This window comes from Gorilla gorilla, chromosome 16 (genome assembly GCF_029281585.2).
Source record: "Gorilla gorilla gorilla isolate KB3781 chromosome 16, NHGRI_mGorGor1-v2.1_pri, whole genome shotgun sequence".
In the NCBI taxonomy this organism is placed as follows: domain Eukaryota; kingdom Metazoa; phylum Chordata; class Mammalia; order Primates; family Hominidae; genus Gorilla; species Gorilla gorilla.
The window spans coordinates 29401913-29420898 of NC_073240.2; the positions used below are offsets into that span (position 1 = coordinate 29401913).

At 44.5% G+C, this 18986-nt stretch overlaps 1 protein-coding gene across 4 annotated transcripts in view; it reads right to left on the reverse strand.

The window, feature by feature from the left end:
• The window catches only part of HERC2 (HECT and RLD domain containing E3 ubiquitin protein ligase 2), a 207605-nt gene that overhangs the window by 32257 nt on the left and 156362 nt on the right, over positions 1-18986 (reverse strand). For all 4 annotated transcript variants that reach the window (XM_063698424.1, XM_031002065.3, XM_031002064.3 and 1 more), the window contains 6 exons: positions 18459-18650; positions 8036-8189; positions 2457-2564; positions 894-1025; positions 296-454; positions 92-210 (listed from right to left, as the gene is read on the reverse strand). In XM_063698424.1, coding sequence (XP_063554494.1) covers positions 92-210; positions 296-454; positions 894-1025; positions 2457-2564; positions 8036-8189; positions 18459-18650 — 864 coding nt within the window. The remainder of the gene's footprint in view (positions 1-91; positions 211-295; positions 455-893; positions 1026-2456; positions 2565-8035; positions 8190-18458; positions 18651-18986) is intronic.

An 18986-nucleotide genomic window follows, 5' to 3' on the forward strand; every position in this document is an offset into this window, starting at 1 on the left:
CTTCTCAATGATTTAGAGGTTTAGACTACTAAAGCAACATTTTATTCCCCAAGGGTCACAAATCTAGAAATTGTACTAGAATGCTCCATACCAAAGCTCTTGTTTCCCCATCATTTTCTCCAAGCAGCCTATTTATGTTAATTGACTGCCCAAATTCAGTTGTAAGCAGCTTCCTCAGTCTCTGAAGGGCCCACATTCTGTGACTGGCAGCTAAAATGAGCAGAGAGAAAGTATCAGAAGTCTGACGGTTTCTTCCAAGTAGGAAGACAGATGTAACTGTAATGGTGGCATTTACCTAGGGCACTCAGCTGTGCACAAGCTGCCAGCGAGGCCGCAAGGCGAGGGACGATGCTTCTGTTAGAGGCAAGGTTGAGTCGGAAGTCTAACAGACACGTCACCAAGTCCATAGACGGACAGGAGAGGACGCAGCGGTCAGAGAGGAGTTCTTTAGGGCCTGTGAATGAACACTGTAAACATCCCCGGGTTTCACAAGCTAGGTACCACCCCATAAGCCGCCGCCAACGAACAAGGGTGGCTCCACCCAGCCCCACCCACCAGAAGGCAACAGCTGGTGTGCCCATGCATGCCACTGCGAGTCGGTGAGCCTCGCTCTTCACACTCACACTTCCACTGTAAACCAAAAGCCTAAGAACCACACCAGCAACAACTCCTTCCACACCAGGTGAGGAGGAAGGTGAGCCTGATAGCTGGACGGCTGGGACAGTTCTCTGTGTTCTGTTCCACGCCTCAGCGGGGCCTGTGGGAGCATTCACCCCAACACAGCAGAAGGCAGGCCGTCAGGCACTACGTGGACATGTGCACGTGTCCCTGTTGCTCCAGAAACAATCCACAGCCAGTTATCTAACCTTGATCGCCATAAGCCCCTTCCTTACCAGCAGCTGGCATGATGGGATAGACGGTGAAGCGCCAGCCCCAGCCATTCACAGACCCATCGCTGATGAACTTCCACTTTAACTCATCCCCTGGGATGCGCAGCTCGCTGGACCAGTCGGACCACTCTCGGCCTGCGGGAGGAAAGCGCACCCCGGGGTTAGCTTCACTCCATCATCCAATCAACACAAACCTCCTTAGACGCAAAGCAGAATGATTTTCGTCATGTGTGAAGAGCAAGTTCCTCCAATCCAAGCTCTCCCAAGCCAAAGTGCACAGTGACACATCACTCTTGGGATTCACATTTTAATACATACCATTCTTTAGCAAACACGCATTCAGCCCCTGTACCAGGTACCCAGGAAACTGGGGCAGGCAGGCAGACACTGCCCTGGCAGAAGCCACCACCCAGTGGGGAAATGACCCCACCAGCCAGGATACAGTGAGTGGCCTCCGGGTGTCCAGCACACACCAGGCCAGGGGCCATGGGGACATTTCCCGGGAAAGCTCTGATACAACCAGGTGACCAGTCAGCAGAAGGAAGAACCCTAGCTCTCCCAACAAAAGGCCCATGTGTGTGGTTCAGCACGGCCCAGAGTAGGCCGCCCTCAAGGGAGCAGAGGGCCTGGCTGCCGTGGACAGGAGCGGTGGTGTACTACACCTAAGATCTACAGGATCTTAGAAGGCAAAGAGAACCCTGCCAGATTTCTGCTTCAGAAGGACCATCTGCCAGCAGCTCAGGGATGGCCCATAAAGGCTTTCCGCTGGATGCAGAAAAACTCACATCCAACAACACTACTGAAAACTACACTGGCAGACATCTGTCAAAGCACCAGAAAAACCCACGCGCACTGGGACCACACCATTTCATGCAAAGCTTTACTTAACTAAGTAACGCTGTGTGAATAAAGTTTTCCTGGGACACAGCCACGCCCATTCTCTGGCATCCAGTCTGCATGTTGTTATGACAGAGGCTGCATTACCTGGCCCTTCACAGGAAACACTCGAGATGAAGGATAAAGAGGTCTTAAAAGGTGCATACACACACCCCTGCACTGCCAATTCTAAAATACTTGGTAAGAGAGCATTTCACAAGCCCCCAAAGATGTCCTGATGTGTCCCCGCTGGCCTCATGGAGCCCAGCAGCAGAGACAAGCTGGACATGCGGCTGCCTCCACCTACATACAGAAGTCACTCCACACATGGCCATGCCCTCACTGCAGCCAGTAAGAAACAAACCTTTTGAAGAAGCTCTGTAATATGTCAACCATGACCTCACACGAGCCCTGGCACCTCACACGTCTCCAGCACCTTCTGCAACTGTCTGATGAGGCAGGGCCCATCCGACAGGGATGTGGTACATACATCACAGATAATTACTGTATTTAAAAGTATGGGAAAGAGGCAAGCAAACCCACTGTGTTTCACAGCTGAATAGCATATTGTCCCTTCCTTAAGACTTCCATGAGAATACGGAGGCAGCATTCTGTCCTACAAATGTGAAGGGTTGTGTCTACGGAGACACAGGTGGGTAGATCATGCCCTGCTCAACCTCCTGTCCTTACCTGACCGCACGGAGACGATCCTGTTGACGCCGTCCATGACTGTGAGAGGGTCGTGGCGCCTCTCTGTGGAGCACTGCCGGTCAAATTCCACCCTGAGTCCTTCTGCACCTGGAGGACAGGCAAGCACAAAACATAGCAACCACTCCAGATCAGCACCCAAAGTAGAAACAGTGAAACTAAAACCACATTTAACAGCTAATGAATAGCAGAAAGTCAGAAAGAACTGGCCTCAAAGACAAGCATCTCAGACTGACCACCCTTTCCCCAGCTCATCCCCACTGAAGATTATGTCTGTGGACTGGAAGGCCAGAAAACACTTCCACTTGGCCAATTTGTTTTGTGCGGTCACTCCCGGGCAGACTTTCTTACTGCAACCCCACTCCCCTGATCAAGCTTTACAGCGAACATCACACTGACCAGGGGCTGTGGGAATGCCCAGTGTGCAGCCAAGTCAGATGGCAGCTGTGGGTCACCTGGGAAGTGAGGGGCATTGGAGGTGAGGAGCACCTCAACTTCTGGCGTGTCCAGAGAACTGGAGAACCGCTTGGTGTGGAGAACCCGCACATCTGGTGTAAGAGGTGTGCAAGCAGAGACACAAAAGTCTTCCTTCAGGCTGGAAGATCTTTAAGGTCTAGCAGAGGATGGCACTGAGGGGCCAGGAAAGAGGCAGGGGAGGAAGGAGGGAAGAAGGAGGGAGGTGGGGCAGGGGCTCAGGTCCTCTCTTACGGTTACAGGGTTGACAGGCTTGGACTGGTTTTAAGATACTATCTCTGGATGCTCTGTTGGGGGCTGATTCTGGGGGGGGGGGCGCACAGGAGGTGGGGAGTGGAAGCAGGAACGCAGGGAGGCAGCTAGTATGTGGTTGCTAGGATGATAAACTGGGTGAGACCCCGCGGTGCTCTAGCCCAGAATGTCTAGAGTGAGGGAAAAATGGTTGAATTTGGAATATATTTTAAAAGCAGAGAAAACAGGATTTGCTGGTGGACTAGATATAAAGCGAGAGAGAAACAGAAGAGAAAAAGGGTCACAAGATTTTCGTCTAGGCAAAGGCTGACTAGAAATACCCTTTGTTCTTTAAATTTCTATCATGAAGTAATAGCTTCAAGTTTAAAAATGCTTTTCTGGGCCAGATGTAGTGGTACACTCCTGTAATCTTAGCACTTTGGGAGGCCGAGGCAGGCAGCTTGCTTGAGCTCAGGAGTTAAAGACAGGCCTGGACAACAGGCTATATATTTTATTATATATTATATATTTTAAAATATAAAATTTTAAAAATTAGCTGGGCACGGCCTATAGTCCCAGTTACTCAGGAGGCTAAGGAAGGGGGATCGCTTGAGCCCAGAGTTTGGGGCTGTAGTGAGCCACGATCGTGCTACCATACTCCAACCTGGGCGACAAAGTGACAAAGCTTTTCTGAATCTCACCTCATTCTAAAAGTTCAAGAAAAATGATTTCACAAAAACAGTGAGTGAGATAAAAGTATAAGACCAAATACAATAAAAAGTTATTGTTAGAAAAAGGGAATAGGCTGGATACAGTGGCTCACACCTGTAATGATCTCAACACTTTGGGAGGCCCAGCTGGGAGGATCGCTTGAGCCCAGGAGTTTGAGACAAGACTGGGCAACACAGAGAGACTCATCTCCACAAAAAATAAAAATAAGTTAGCCAAGTGTGGCAGCACAAGCCTGTAGTCCTAGCTTCTCGGGAGGCTGACGGGGAAGGTCGGCTTGAGCCTGGGAGGTCGAGGCTGCAGTGAGTCAGAATCACACCACTGCACTTCAGCCTGGGTGACAGAGCAAGACTCTGTATCCAAAAAAAAAAAAAAGAAAAGTGAGAATAAGGAACAAAATAACATCCCCATAGGCAATAAAAGCAGGCCAGAAAGATACACCCACAAAACACATCAACCCTGAACATTTCAAAACAAATTGAGTGAAATTAGAAAAATGATACAAGACATGAAAGAACCACATAAATCAGACTTACAAAAACCAAAAAATTTTATAAAGCTGAAGACAGAATTACAATAAAACTACATTCCAATGGAGACTAAAACAGAGTGTAAAATCAAATAAACACAGCAGATGCTACCTTAAGACAAATAGGAAAAAAGGAGGAAATTTTAAAAAAAGAAACAGAGGTAAAAAGTACTTGAAACAGAAAGTAACCAACATTAACTCTAAAAGGCATGAACTATGCAATGCATGGAGAGTTACCAAGTGTCCCCAGAAAAGACTGCTAAGCAAGGCTACAGAACAAACACTGCAGACTGTAATTCAAGAGAACGCCCTGCAAAACAGACTTGGGACGACAGACTAAAGGAGCACCCCTTACCCGAGAACATCACCGAGAACGGCCGCATGAACGTACATTCTGGTGAAATCACCAAAAAAACACATGCGGCTGCTAACCGAGAACATCACCGAGAACGGCCACACGAACGCACATTCTAGTAAAACTACCGAAGAAACACATGCGGCTTCTAACCGAGAACATCACCGAGAACGGCCGCATGAACGCGCATTCTAGTAAAACTACTGAAGAAACACATGCGGCTTCTAACCGAGAGCATCACCGAGAACAGCCACACGAACGTACATTCTAGTAAAACTACCAATAAAACACATGCAACTTCTAACCGAGAACATCACTGAGAACGGCCACACAAACGTATATTCTAGTAAAATTACTGAAAAAACACATGACTCCTAACCGAAACATCACCGAGAACGGCCACACCAACATACATTCTAGTAAAATTACCAAAAAAACACACACGGCTCCTAACCGAGAACATCACCGAGAACGGCCGCACAAACGTACATTCTAGTAAAATTACCGAAAAAACAAACGAGACTCCTAACCGAGAACATCACCGAGAACAGCCACACGAACGTATAATCTAGTAATATTACCAAAAAAACCACACGCGACTTCTAACCGAGAACATCACCAAGAATGGCCACACGAACGCACATTCTAGAAAAATTACTGAAAAATACACGCAGCTCCTAACTGAAAACATCACCGAAAACGGCCACACGAACACGTGTTCTAGTAAAATTACCGAAAAAACACACGCAGCTCCTGAGAACGTCACCGAAAATGGCCACACCAACATACATTCCAGTAAAATTACCAAAAAAACACACGCGGCTCCTAACCAAGAACGTCACCGAGAACGGCCACACCAACATACATTCTAGTAAAATTACCAAAAAAACACACGCGGCTCCTAACCGAGAACGTCACCGAGAACGGCCACACCAACATACATTCTAGTAAAATTACCAAAAAAACACACGCGGCTCCTAACCGAGAACATCACCGAGAACGGCCACACGAACGTACATTCTAGCGAAATTACCGAAAAAACACACACAGCTTCTAACAGAGAATATCACCGAGAACAGCCACATGAACGTATACTCTAGTGAAATCACCGAAAAAGACACACGCGGCTTCTAACCAAGAACATCACCGAGAATGGCCACACGAATGTACATTCTAGTGAAATTACCAAAAAAACACACACGGCTCCTAACTAAGAACATCACCAACAATGGCCACACAGACATACACTCTAGTGAAATTACAGAAAAAACACACGCGGCTTCTAACTAACTGAGAACATCACCGAGAATGGCCACATGAACGTATATTCTAGTAAAATTACTGAAAAAACACACGTGACTTCTAAGGGGAAAAGATGTTATCATTATCATACTTTCACAGAGGAAAAAGACATGATCCAAGGCTTTAATATCCAGAAAAACTACCTTTCAAATTCAAAGGACAAAAACTCTCATGGACAAGTCTGATCTCAGGGACTAATGAGGAATTCACTAGAGTGCACTTCAGACCCCACGAGGACCAGTCAGTAAAACTAAGACTCGAAGACTGAAAGAAAGTATAGTATGTAACAGCTATTATGCTCTTGTAGATGCAGTATAATTATTTAAATAAATTCGAGAAAATTAGGGCATATTCTAAGATTTTTAAGAATTTCATTAATTATACTGATGTTGGCAGTATTGAAATTATATCCTAAGTCTGTCGTGTATGAAATGTGGTTATGTAAAGCAAATGAAAAATCATGAGATATTTTATCAAACACTCTTGGAACCAGGATTTGATATGGAAGAAAGGAGAGACAGATGTCACAGAAGAAGTACAGACCTCATACTTTTGAATTTGAGTAGAAGGAATCAGCATATTAGCCAGGCAAGGTGGCATGTGTCTGTACTCCTAGCTACTCGGGAGGCTGAGGCAGGAGGATCACTTGAGCCCAGGAATTCGAGGCTACAGTGAGCTATAACTGCACTACTGCACTCCAGCCTGGATGACAGAACAAGATCCTATCTCTAAACAAATAAATACATAAATAAAATATAAAAAATAAATAAAAGGAAAAAATTTTTAAGTATCAGTACGAACTCAAAAGAATCCAGGGCAGACCCCAGGTGAAGAGTGGCAACCTACAAAAAACCGAGGACACCTTGTGTAGACTGCCTGGACGCTACTGAAGACTACCAGAATCACTTCAGGAGCTACACTGAAGAGGCTGCCACTGTCTAGAAACAGGATAATCTCAGCTTCAACAAAGATAATCACAATAGAGTAAAACAATCACATATGTTCCAATCCATGAGTTCATAATAACATTAAAAAAAAAAAACAGGTCACCTTCAAGAAATAATAGGAAACCAATTCATTCTCTGGTAAATGGAAGAAAGAATCAAGCTTTTATCTTGTCTTTCTCAGGCAAACAGCACCTTGAGCAACTAACTACAGGATGAAGGGAAATGTCTCTTTACAAGAAAGTATTCCAGCTAACAAATAAGCAAGAAATGATTCCACTAGAATAGCACCATTTGTAGCCCCTCATGGGCCAAGAGCCTCGGGTGCTAATAAGCCTCAGGGGCTGCTGATGTCACAAAGGAAAGACAGGCAGACAGGAGGTGCCTGCTGAGGCTGAGTCACAACCACTAAGGAGCTGGCGAAAGGGGCGAAACTTATGGGCCTCCGAATCGGGCAGCACCTTGCAGAAGGACGGGCCTGAGGAACACACTGAACAGCAGCACGCCGTGTTGTCAGCAGATCCAGGCTGCAGTGAAGCCTGCCAGATCAAAGGCCAGGGCCTCAACAATTTTCTTCTTAATAATTTTTGTTGAGTTGTTAAAAGCAAAAGAAAGATATACACATGGGTAACAGAAGCTGTCCAGAAATGCAAGTCAGTGATGGATCAATATCAGGACAGCATCACTCAGAGGAACATCAGGGGATACACTGAGGGCTTCCAGAATTTGCCACAGGTTAGGTCTAGACCTGGGTCATGATGACTAGGGCATCTGCCTGATTATCAGGAAGCTAAACATTTACTTTGTGTGACTTTCTATATCATGATTTATTCTGCAAAAGTAGTTTGTTAGAAAAGGGGAGAAAAGTGATTCTAAAGCAATTCTGTAACTTCTTTTTATAAAACGGAGATGGTTGTTTCTACTGAAGCAATTACAGAATCACATCATTCTGAAGGTGGGAAAGGCTGCAGCTCCTCCCTGGGGCCGGCCCCCGTACCTGGTATCTTCACTGTGCCACTGGTGGAGGTGTCGTCGGTATAAGGGTGGCTACTCTCCACCACCACAGGCTGAGAAGAGAGGCGGCCGCTCTGCGAGTCTGTGGCCACATCCTCCAACTCGGTGACACAGAGCTCCAACAGCATATCTGCCACCTGGAGAGGAAGCAAGGACATGAATGAGGGGGCCAACAGCCCCACACCTGGTCACCTGCATGCCACCTCTGCCCGTCCTGCTCAGGAGCTCCACAAGGACAGCGTGGCAGAGTGGAGGGCTTGGAGTTTGAGAAATTGAGTTCAAATCAGGGCTTGGCTTCCTTGCACATAAAACAGAGACAGCACAGAGCCTGTAAGATGCTGTGAAGCTTAGGGATGATCTATGTTAAAAAGTCGTTGGGGCCAGGCACGGTGGCTCACGCCTGTAATCCCAGCACTTTGGAAGGCCGAGGCAAGCGGATCACCTGAGGTCAGGAGTTCGAGATCAGCCTGACCAACATGGAGAAACCCCATCTCTACTAAAAATAAAAACTTAGTTGGGCGTGGTGGTGCATGCCTGTAATCCTAGCTACTCAGGAGGCTGAGGCAGGAGAATCACTTGAACCTGGGAGGCAGAGGTTGCGGTGAGCCGAGATCACACCGTTGCACTCCAGCCTGGGTGACCCGAGCGAGACTGCGTCTCAAACAAAAAAAGTCATTGGGTGGAGCGCGGTGGCTCACACTTGTAATACAAGCACTTTGGGAGGTCGAGGCAGGCAGATCACTGGAGGTCAGGAGTTCAAGACCAGCCTGGCCAATACAGTGAAACCCCGTCTCTACTAAAAATACAATTAGCTGGGCATGGTGGCCCGTGCCTGTAGTCCCACCTACCCAGGAGGCTGAGGCAGGAGAATCGCTTAAACTCAGGAGGTGAAGGTTGCAGTGAGCTGAGATCGCGCCACTGCACTCCAGCCTCAGCGACAGAGAGAGACTCTGTCTCGAAAAAAGAAAAAGAAAAAAAAGTAGTTGGAAGGCTCCCAACACACACAACACTTAATATGTGCCAGCTGATAAAATGAAACACCGTGGTGACAATAGCTTCATTTTACACCAAGACAAGATTACTTCCTAGTGAGGAAAGTTGGCCTCGGAAACAAAAACATCAAGGGAAGGAGCACCCAGTAGGTGAAAATGACCACAATCCTAGAAGGCAAAGGAGCCCGGTGGGAGGGGCGGGAATCAGGAACCATCAAGCCGCCCAGGCCAGACAGAGACAGGGAGAGTCTGTGACAGGAGGGACCGCCGACCCCAACACAGCTGCCCCTGCTGACTCAGTACACTAGGGGTCAGACCCATACCACATTCTCAACAATCCACAGTGTTCTTATTTTATTTTAAAACTTATTGATGATTCACATCTTTTACGATTAAGGTTAAGAGTGGTGATTATAAACTCTGTTATTTTTAAAAATAAATGAGAGAATACATCATAACAGCAATAATCTATTAACCCCAACATTTTTAATCCAGAAAAAATAAAACTCTTCTAATGCCCATTCTATACTTTTTAGAAATAGATTATTCTTTTTTCTATTATTCCTCATATTTAGGTAAGAAATAGCTTTGCTTAGTAAATATTATATATTAATAACAAACTAATATCATTGTCACATAGGCATGATTTTAAATCTAAATTTGTCTCTCTTTTTGAGTCCCAAATATCAGGTCAGGGCAGGACACAGAAATAGCCATCTTGCTAACCTGGCAAGGGCAGTTTGAAAACGGCCGTATCCTTATTCTTGTCTCTCCTGGAACCTGGCTGAGTAACTGAAAGCAGATGTTGGCATCATCAAGCGCCCATGTGCAGAGTCGATCAGGGGCTCTGGCCTTCACAAGGTTGCTCTGCCAAGCACATCATCTGCAGAGGGGTCATGATGGAGCTGGGGCTCAGACACTCAGGGTTCCAACCCATCTCTTCCACCTACCAGCAAAGTGAGTGTCCTCAAGCCAGTAGTAACCTCTCAGCCTCAGTTTCCTCATCCATATATAAAGGTAACCCCTACCCTCTCTACTGAGAATGCGGGGATGTGCATGGCAAATGCTCAGCATTATTTTATATATATTTTTTTTTTATTATACTTTAAGTTCTAGGGTACATATGCACAATGTGCAGGTTTGTTACATATGTACACATGTGCCATGTTGGTGTGCTGCACCCATTAACTCATCATTTACATTAGGTATATCTCCTAATGCTATCCCTCCCCCCTCCCCCCACCCCAAAACAGGCCCCGGTGTGTGATGTTCCCCTTCCTGTGTCCAAGTGTTCTCATTGTTCAATTCCCACCTATGAGTAAGAACATGCAGTGTTTGGTTTTTTGTCCTTGTGACAGTTTGCTGAGAATGATGGTTTCCAGCTCATCCATATCCCTACAAAGCACATGAACTCATCCTTTTTTATGGCTGCATAGTATTCCATGGTGTATATATGCCACATTTTCTTAATCCAGTCTATCATTGTTGGACATTTGGGTTAGTTCCAAGTCTTTGCTATTGTGAATAATGCCGCAATAAACATACGTGTGCATGTGTCTTTATAGCAGCATGATTTACAGTCCTTTGGGTATATACCCAGTAATGGGATGGCTGGGTCAAATGGTATTTCTAGTTCTAGATCCCTGAGGAATTGCCGCACTGTGTTCCACAATGGTTGAACTAGTTTACAGTCCCACCAGCAGTGTAAAAGTGCTCCTATTTCTCCACATCCTCTCCAGCACCTGTTGTTTCCTGACTTTTTAACGATCGCCATTCTAACTGGTGTGAGATGGTATCTTATTGTGGTTTTGATTTGCATTTCTCTGACGGCCAGTGATGATGAGCATTTTTTCATGTGTCTGGTGGCTGCGTAAATGTCTTCTTTTGAGAAGTGTCTGTTCATATCCTTTGCCCACTTGTTGATGGGGTTGTTTTTTTCTTGTAAATTTGTTTGAGTTCTTTGTAGATTCTGGATATTAGCCCTTTGTCAGATGAGTAGATTGCAAAAATTTTCTCCCATTCTGTAGGTTGCCTGTTCACTCTGATGGTAGTTTCTTTTGCTGTGCAGAAGCTCTTTAGTTTAATTGGATCCCATTTGTCAATTTTGGCTTTTGTTGCCATTGCTTTTGGTGTTTGAGACATGAAGTCCTTGCCCATACCTATGTCCTGAATGGTATTCCCTAGGTCTTCTTCTAGGGTTTTTATGGTTTTAGGTCTAACATTTAAGTCTTTAATCCATCTTGAATTAATTTTTGTATAAGGTGTAAGGAAGGGATCCAGTTTCAGCTTTCTACATATGGCTAGCCAGTTTTCCCAGCACCATTTGTTGAATAGGGAATCCTTTCCCCATTTCTCGTTTTTGTCAGGTTTGTCAAAGATCAGATAGTTGTAGATGTGTGGTATTATTTCTGAGGGCTCTGTTCTGTTCCATTGGTCTATATCTCTGTTTTGGTACCAGTACCATGCTGTTTTGGTTACTGTAGCCTTGTAGTATAGTTTGAGGTCAGGTAGCGTGATGCCTCCAGCTTTGTTCTTTTGGCTTAGGATTGACTTGGCAATGCGGGCTCTTTTTTGGTTCCAAATGAACTTTAAAGTAGTTTTTTCCAATTCTGTGAAGAAAGTCATTGGTAGCTTGATGGGGATGGCATTGAATCTATAAATCACCTTGGGCAGTATGGCCATTTTCACGATTTCCTATCCATGAGCATGGAATGTTCTTCCATTTGTTTGTATCCTCTTTTATTTTATTGAGCAGTGGTTTGTAGTTCTCCTTGAAGAGGTCCTTCACATCCCTTGTAAGTTGGATTCCTAGGTATTTTATTTTCTTTGAAGCAATTGTGAATGGGATTTCACTATTTTGCTGTTTGTCTGTTATTGATGTATAAGAATGCTTGTGATTTTCGCACATTGATTTTGTATCCTGAGACTTTGCTGAAGTTGCTGATCAGCTTAAGGAGATTTTGGGCTGAGACGATGGGGTTTTCTAGATATACAATCATGTCATCTGCAAACAGGGACAATTTGACTTCCTCTTGTTCTAATTGAATACCCTTTATTTCTTTCTCCTGCCTGATTGCCCTGGCCAGAACTTCCAACACTATGTTGAACAGGAGTGGTGAGAGAGGGCATCCCTGTCTTGTGCCAGTTTTCAAAGGGAATGCTTCCAGTGTTTGCCCATTCAGTATGATATTGGCTGTGGGTTTGTCATAAATAGCTCATTATTTTGAGATACATCCCAACAATACTGAATTTGTTGAGAGTTTTTAGCATGAAGGGCTGTTGAATTTTGTCAAAGGCTTTTTCTGCATCTATTGAGATAATCATGTGGTTTTTGTCTTTGGTTCTGTTCATATGCTAGATTACGTTTATTGATTTGCATATGTTGAACCAGCCTTGCATCCCAGGGATGAAGCCCACTTGATCATGGTGGATAAGCTTTTTGATGTGCAGCTGGATTCGGTTTGCCAGTATTTTATTGAGGATTTTTTGCATCAATGTTCATCAGGGATACTGGTGTAAAATTCTTTTTGTTGTGTCTCTGCCAGGCTTTGGTATCAGGATGGTGCTGTCCTCATAAAACGAGTTAGGGAGGATTCCCTCTTTTTCTATTGATTGGAATAGTTTCAGAAGGAATGGTACCAGCTCCTCTTTGTACCTCTGACAGAATTCAGCTGTGATTCCATCTAGTCCTGGACTTTTTTTGGTTGCTAAGCTATTAATTATTGCCTCCATTTCAGAGCCTGTTACTGGTCTATTCAGAGATTCAACTTCTTCCTGGTTTAGTCTTGGGAGGGTGTATGTGTCCAGGAATTTATCCATTTCTTCTAGATTTTCTAGTTTATTTGTGTAGAGGTGTTTGTAGTATTCTCTGATGGTAGTTTGTATTTCTATGGAATCAGTGGTGATATCCCCTTTATCATTTTTTATTGCATCCACTTGATTCTTCTCTCTTTTCTTATTAGTCTTGCTAGAGATCTATCAATTTTGTTGATCTTTTCAAAAAACCAGCTCCTGGCTTCACTGATTTTTTGAAGGGTTTTTTGTGTCTCTATCTCCTTTAGTTCTGCTCTGATCTTAGTTATTTTTTGCCTTCTGCTAGCTTTTGAATGTGTTTGCTCTTGCTTCTCTAGTTCTTTTAATTGTGATGTTAGGGTGTCAATTTTAGATCTTTCCTGCTTTCTCTTGTGGGCATTTAGTGCTATAAATTTCCCTCTACACACTGCTTTAAATGTGTCCCAGAGATTCTGGTATGTTGTGTCTTTGTTCTCGTTGGTTTCAAAGAACAACTTTATTTCTGCCTTCGTTATGTACCCAGTAGTCATTCAGGAGCAGGTTGTTCGGTTTCCATGTAGTTGAGCAGTTTTGAGTGAGTTTCTTAATCCTGAGTTCTAGTTTGATGGCACTATGGTCTGAGAGACAGTTTGTTATAATTTCTGTTCTTTTACATTTGCTGAGGAGTGCTTTACTTCCAACTATGTGGTCAATTTTGGAGTAAGTGCGGTGTGGTGCTGAGAAGAATGTATATTCTATTGATTTGGGGTGGAGAGTTCTGTAGATGTCTATTAGGTCGGCTTGATGCAGAGCTGAGTTCAGTTCCTGGATATCCTTGTTAACGTTCTGTCTCATGGATCTGTCTAATGTTGACAGTGGGGTGTTAAAGTCTCCCATTATTATTGTGTGGGAGTCGAAGTCTCTTTGTAGGTCTCTAAGGACTTGCTTTATGAATCTGGGTGCTCCTTTATTGGGTGCATAGAGATTTAGGATAGTTAGTTCTTCTTGTTGAATTGATCCCTTTACCATTATGTAATGGCCTTCTTTGTCTCTTTTGATCTTTGGTGGTTTAAAGTCCGTTTTATCAGAGACTAGGATTGCAACTCCTGCCTTTTTTTGTTTTCCATTTGCTTGGTAGATCTTCCTCCATCCCTTTATTTTGAGCCTATGTGTGTCTCTGCACATGAGATGGGTTTCCTGAATACAGCACACTGATGGGTCTTGACTCTTTATCCAATTTGCCAGTCTGTGTCTTTTAATTGGAGCATTTAGCCCACTTACATTTAAGGTTAATATTATTATGTGTGAATTTGATCCTGTCATTATGATGTTAGCTGGTTATTTTGCTCGTTAGTTGATGCAGTTACTTCCTAGCATCGATGGTCTTTACAATTTGGCATGTTTTTGCAGTGGTTGGTACCGGTTGTTCCTTTCCATGTTTAGTGCTTCCTTCAGGAGCTCTTTTAGGGCAGGCCTGGTGGTGACAAAATCTCTCAGCATTTGCTTGTCTGTAAAGGATTTTATTTCTCCTTCACTTATGAAGCTTAGTTTGGCTGGATATGAAATTCTGGGTTGAAAATTCTTTTCTTTAAGAATGTTGAATATTGGCCCCCACTCTCTTCTGGCTTGTAGAGTTTCTGCCCAGAGACCCGCTGTTAGTCTGATGGGCTTCCCTTTGTGGGTAACCCGACCTTTCTCTCTGGCTGCCCTTAACATTTTTTCCTTCATTTCAACTTTGGTGAATCTGACAATTATGTGTCTTGGAGTTGCTCTTCTCGAGGAGTATCTTTGTGGCATTCTCTGTATTTCCTGAATTTTAATGTTGGCCTGCCTTGCTAGATTGGGGAAGTTCTCCTGGATAATATCCTGCAGAGTGTTTTCCAACTTGGTTCCATTCTCCCCATCACTTTCAGGTGCACCAATCAGTCATAGATTTGGTCTTTTCACATAGTCCCATATTTCTTGGAGGTTTTGTTCATTTCTTTTTATTCTTTTTTCTCTAAACTTCTCGCTTCATTTCATTCATTTGATCTTCAATCACTGATACCCTTTCCTCCAGGTGATCGAATTGGCTACTGAAGTGTGTGCATTTGTCACGTAGTTCTCATGCCATGGTTTTCAGCTCCATCAGCTCCTTTAAGGACTTCTCTGCGTTGGTTATTCTAGTTAGCCATTCGTCTAATCTTTTTTCAAGGTTTTTAACTTCTTTGCAATGGGTTCGAACTTCCTCCTTTAGCTCGGAGAAGTTTGATCGTCTGAAACCTTCCTCTCTCAGCTCATCAAAGTCATTCTCCGTCCAGCTTTGTTCCATTGCTGGTGAGGAGCTGCGTTCCTTTGGAGGAGGAGAAGTGCTCTGATTTTTATAATTTTCAGTTTTTCTGCTCTGTTTTTTCTCCATCTTTGTGGTTTTATCTACCTTTGGTCTTTGATGATGGTGATGTACAGATGGGGTTTTGGTGTAGATGTCCTTTCTGTTTGTTAGTTTTCCTTCTAACAGTCAGGACCCTCAGATGCAGGTCTGTTGGAGTTTGTTGGAGGTCCACTCCAGACTCTGTTTGCCTGGGTATCAGCAGCGGAGGCTGCAGAACAGCGAATATTGCTGAACAGCAAATGTTGCTGTCTGATCGTTCCTCTGGAAGTTTTGTCTCAGAGGGGTACCCAGCCATGTGAGGTGTCAGTCTGCCCCTACTGGGGGGTGCCTCCCAGTTAGGCTACTCGGGGGTCAGGGACCCACTTGAGGAGGCAGTCTGTCCATTCTCAGATCTCAAACTCCACTCTGGGAGAACCACTACTCTCTTCAAAGCTGTCAGACAGGGACATTTAAGTCTGCAGAGGTTTCTGCTGCCTTTTGTTCGGCTATGGCCTGCCCCCAGAGGTGGAGTCTATAGAGGCAGGCAGGCCTCCTTGAGCTGCGGTGGGCTCCACCCAGTTTGAGCTTCCTGGCCGCTTTGTTTACCTACTCAAGCCTCAGCAATGGTGGACGCCCCTCCCCCAGCCTGGCTGCTGCCTCGCAGTTCGATCTCAGACTGCTGTGCTAGCAATGAGCGAGGCTCCGTGGGCGTGGGACCCTCCGAGCCAGGCGCGAGATATAATCTCCTGGTGTGCCGTTTGCCAAGACCGTTGGAAAAGCACAGTATTAGGGTGGGAGTGACCCGATTTTCCAGGTGCCTTCTGTCACAGCTTTGCTTGGCTAGGAAAGGGAATTCCCTGACCCCTTGTGCTTCCCAGGTGAGGCAATGCCTTGCCCTGCTTCAGCTCATGCTCAGTGTACTGCACCCACTGTCCTGCACCCACTGTCCGACAAGCCCCAGTGAGATGAACCTGGTATCTCAGTTGGAAATGCAGAAATCACCCATCTTCTGCGTTGCTCACACTGGGAGCTGTAGACTGGAGCTGTTCCTATTCAGCCATCTTGGCACCGCCCCCCGCTCAGCATTATTTTAAATCAAAGTTCTCATTCATACCCTTCCCTCTCACAAATGCAATAAACTTATGAAAAATAATAATAGTGCTTATGGTAATTCACCCTGATTTCATCTCTTAGAATTATGCCAAGTAACTTGTCTCAAAAAACTAGAAAAAAGGATACCTACAGCTTTTTGGTTCTTCATGAATAGCAGATGAAGAAATAACAAGCCCCTAAAATATCTACCAAACTCTGCTGCGCTTTCAAGACTGCTCAACTCTACTTAAATACTTTATCGTTTTGGTGATCATGTAAGTTACTAAAATTTCTGACCATCAGAGATTTAACGTTTCAAAATTTCAGATAAAGGACTATGAACTTACATTTAATGATTTTTTTTTAAATATAATTCTACTTAAAAACTTCAGAAGTTCCTTTAAAGAGAATATTCTTCTAACTAAAGCCAAAAATCCTAATAGGCACAGAAACTGCCTAAACTAAGTGACAGAGTAAGACTTTCCTCCACACAAAGTAGGCACCCAGAGAAACGGATGAAGTGTCTGCAGCCAGGAAGGACATCTCAGGCTCCCTGGCAGGGCAGAGCATGGCTGCTGATAAAGAAGAGTTCTTAAGGAAGCCCACGGCCTTTACGACTGATCAGTCCTATTTCTAAGACATACTAGTAAGACACTCACTTTATACTGCAGACCTACAGACCAATTCAGCAGCTACTAGCCACATGTGCCTCAAGTTGAGTGTTTTAAAACCTTCAGTTCCTCAGGTGCACTAGCCATATTTCAGTGTGCAGTGGCCATATGTGGCTGGTGCCAGTGGTCCCAGATGGCTCCGGTCCAGAACATTTCCACAATGACAAAGTCCTACAGACCCAGTGCTACCAAATATTAAAAGACATTTTAAAGCTGTAATAGTTAAAATACCATAGTATCAGAACCTAAGAAGTTTTGTAAATAGACCCAAATGCATACAGGAATTTAGAATATGATAAAACTGGTTTTTAAATCACCAGGGAAAAGATGAGTTATTCAATAAATGATGTTAGGGCAACCAGTTTACCATCTAGGAAAAAAAGTAAAGTTGGATCCCTACTTTATTCTTACATCAAGATAAATCCCAGGTGGCTAAAAAATGTAAACAATACATGAAATCATAAAAAATTAGAAGAAGGCCGGGCATGGTGGCTCATGCCTGTAATCCCAAGCACTTTGGGAGGCCAAGGTGGGTAGATCACTTGAGGTCAGCAGTTCCAGACCAGCCAGGCCAACATGGTGAAACCCCATCTCAACTAAAAATACAAAAATTAGCCAGGCATCGTGGCGCATGCCTGTAATCCCAGCTACTCAGGAAGCTGAGGCACAAGAATCACCTGATCCCGGGAGGTAGAGGTGATCCTGGGAGGCTGAGATTGCGCCACCGCACTCCAGCCCGGGTGAAGGAGACTGTCTCAAAAACCTTAGACGAAAACTTGGAAGAATTTATTTAAAACAATGTCACATAAGCAAGCATTTTTTTTCATCATAATACAAAACTCAGAAGGCATAAATGAAAAAAACTGACAGATTTGACCACATAATAATTAAAAATTTCTACATGTCAAAAAATATCAAACTAATATCAAAAAATAAACTGGGGTGGAAACTGTAAGACATATGATAGAAAAGGGACTTAAAGAACTTTGACAAATCATTTTAAAAAGATGCACAAATCAGTTATAAAACAGGTAAAGGGGCCAGGTGCGGTGCTCACTCCTGTAATCCCAGCACTTTGGGAGGCTGAGGCAGGTGGATCACGAGGTCAGGAGATCAAGACCATCCTGGCTAACATGGTAAAACCCCGACTCTACTAAAAATACAAAAAAAATTAGCCGGGCATGGTGGTGGGCACCTGTAGTCCCAGCTACTTGGGAGGCTGAGGCAGGAGAATGGTGTGAACCCAGGAGGCAGAGCTTGCAGTGGGTCGAGATGGCGCCACTGCACTCTAGCCTGGGCGACAGAGCGAGACTCCGTCTCAAAAAAACAAAAAACAAAAAACAGGTAAAGGATGTCACTGGGTTAAATGCTAAAACGTTTTGTTCTAAAGGAGTGCTCCTAACCTGCAGTCTACTAGGATGAAACCCAGCACAAGATCACCGGTGATCCACAGCAGCTCTCCCTTGGAGAGGAGGGTGGCCCAACATGGAGGAGGTGGAGTCAGACGGCCCCACCCTCCCTGAGACTCACCTGTGGGTAGGCGGTCCCCATGCCGGAAAGCACCGCGGAGAGCACATCCCTGCCCCTGTCCCCGGCCCGGCTGCACACCGACAGCTTGAGCAGGTCTACCACCACACGAGTGTCATCCGCAATCAGCAGACTGGTGAACTCATCCAAGGCCTGAGGCTCCGGACCTGCTGCTTTATTTTGGCTTTCAACATCCTAAGTCAAATGACATCCAACAATTAACATGAGGAATGATATGCTAAGAGATAAAGAGTCATCCAACAATTAACATGAGGAATGATATGCTAAGAGATAAAGAGTCACCAGTTTACCCATAAACTCAGAGAACACATGAATACCAACGAGTAAGAAACTTGAAGGTATTTAAGACCTTAAGAAACAGATTAAGAAACGACGGCCCCTAAAATCTCCACCAAGCCATGTACTATGTTTTCAAGACCAATTAACTGTTGTATTACCAATGGCATTTACCAAAAAGGGATAACTTAAGCTATAAAGAAATGACAATTTACTACTGGGACCAAGTTTGGA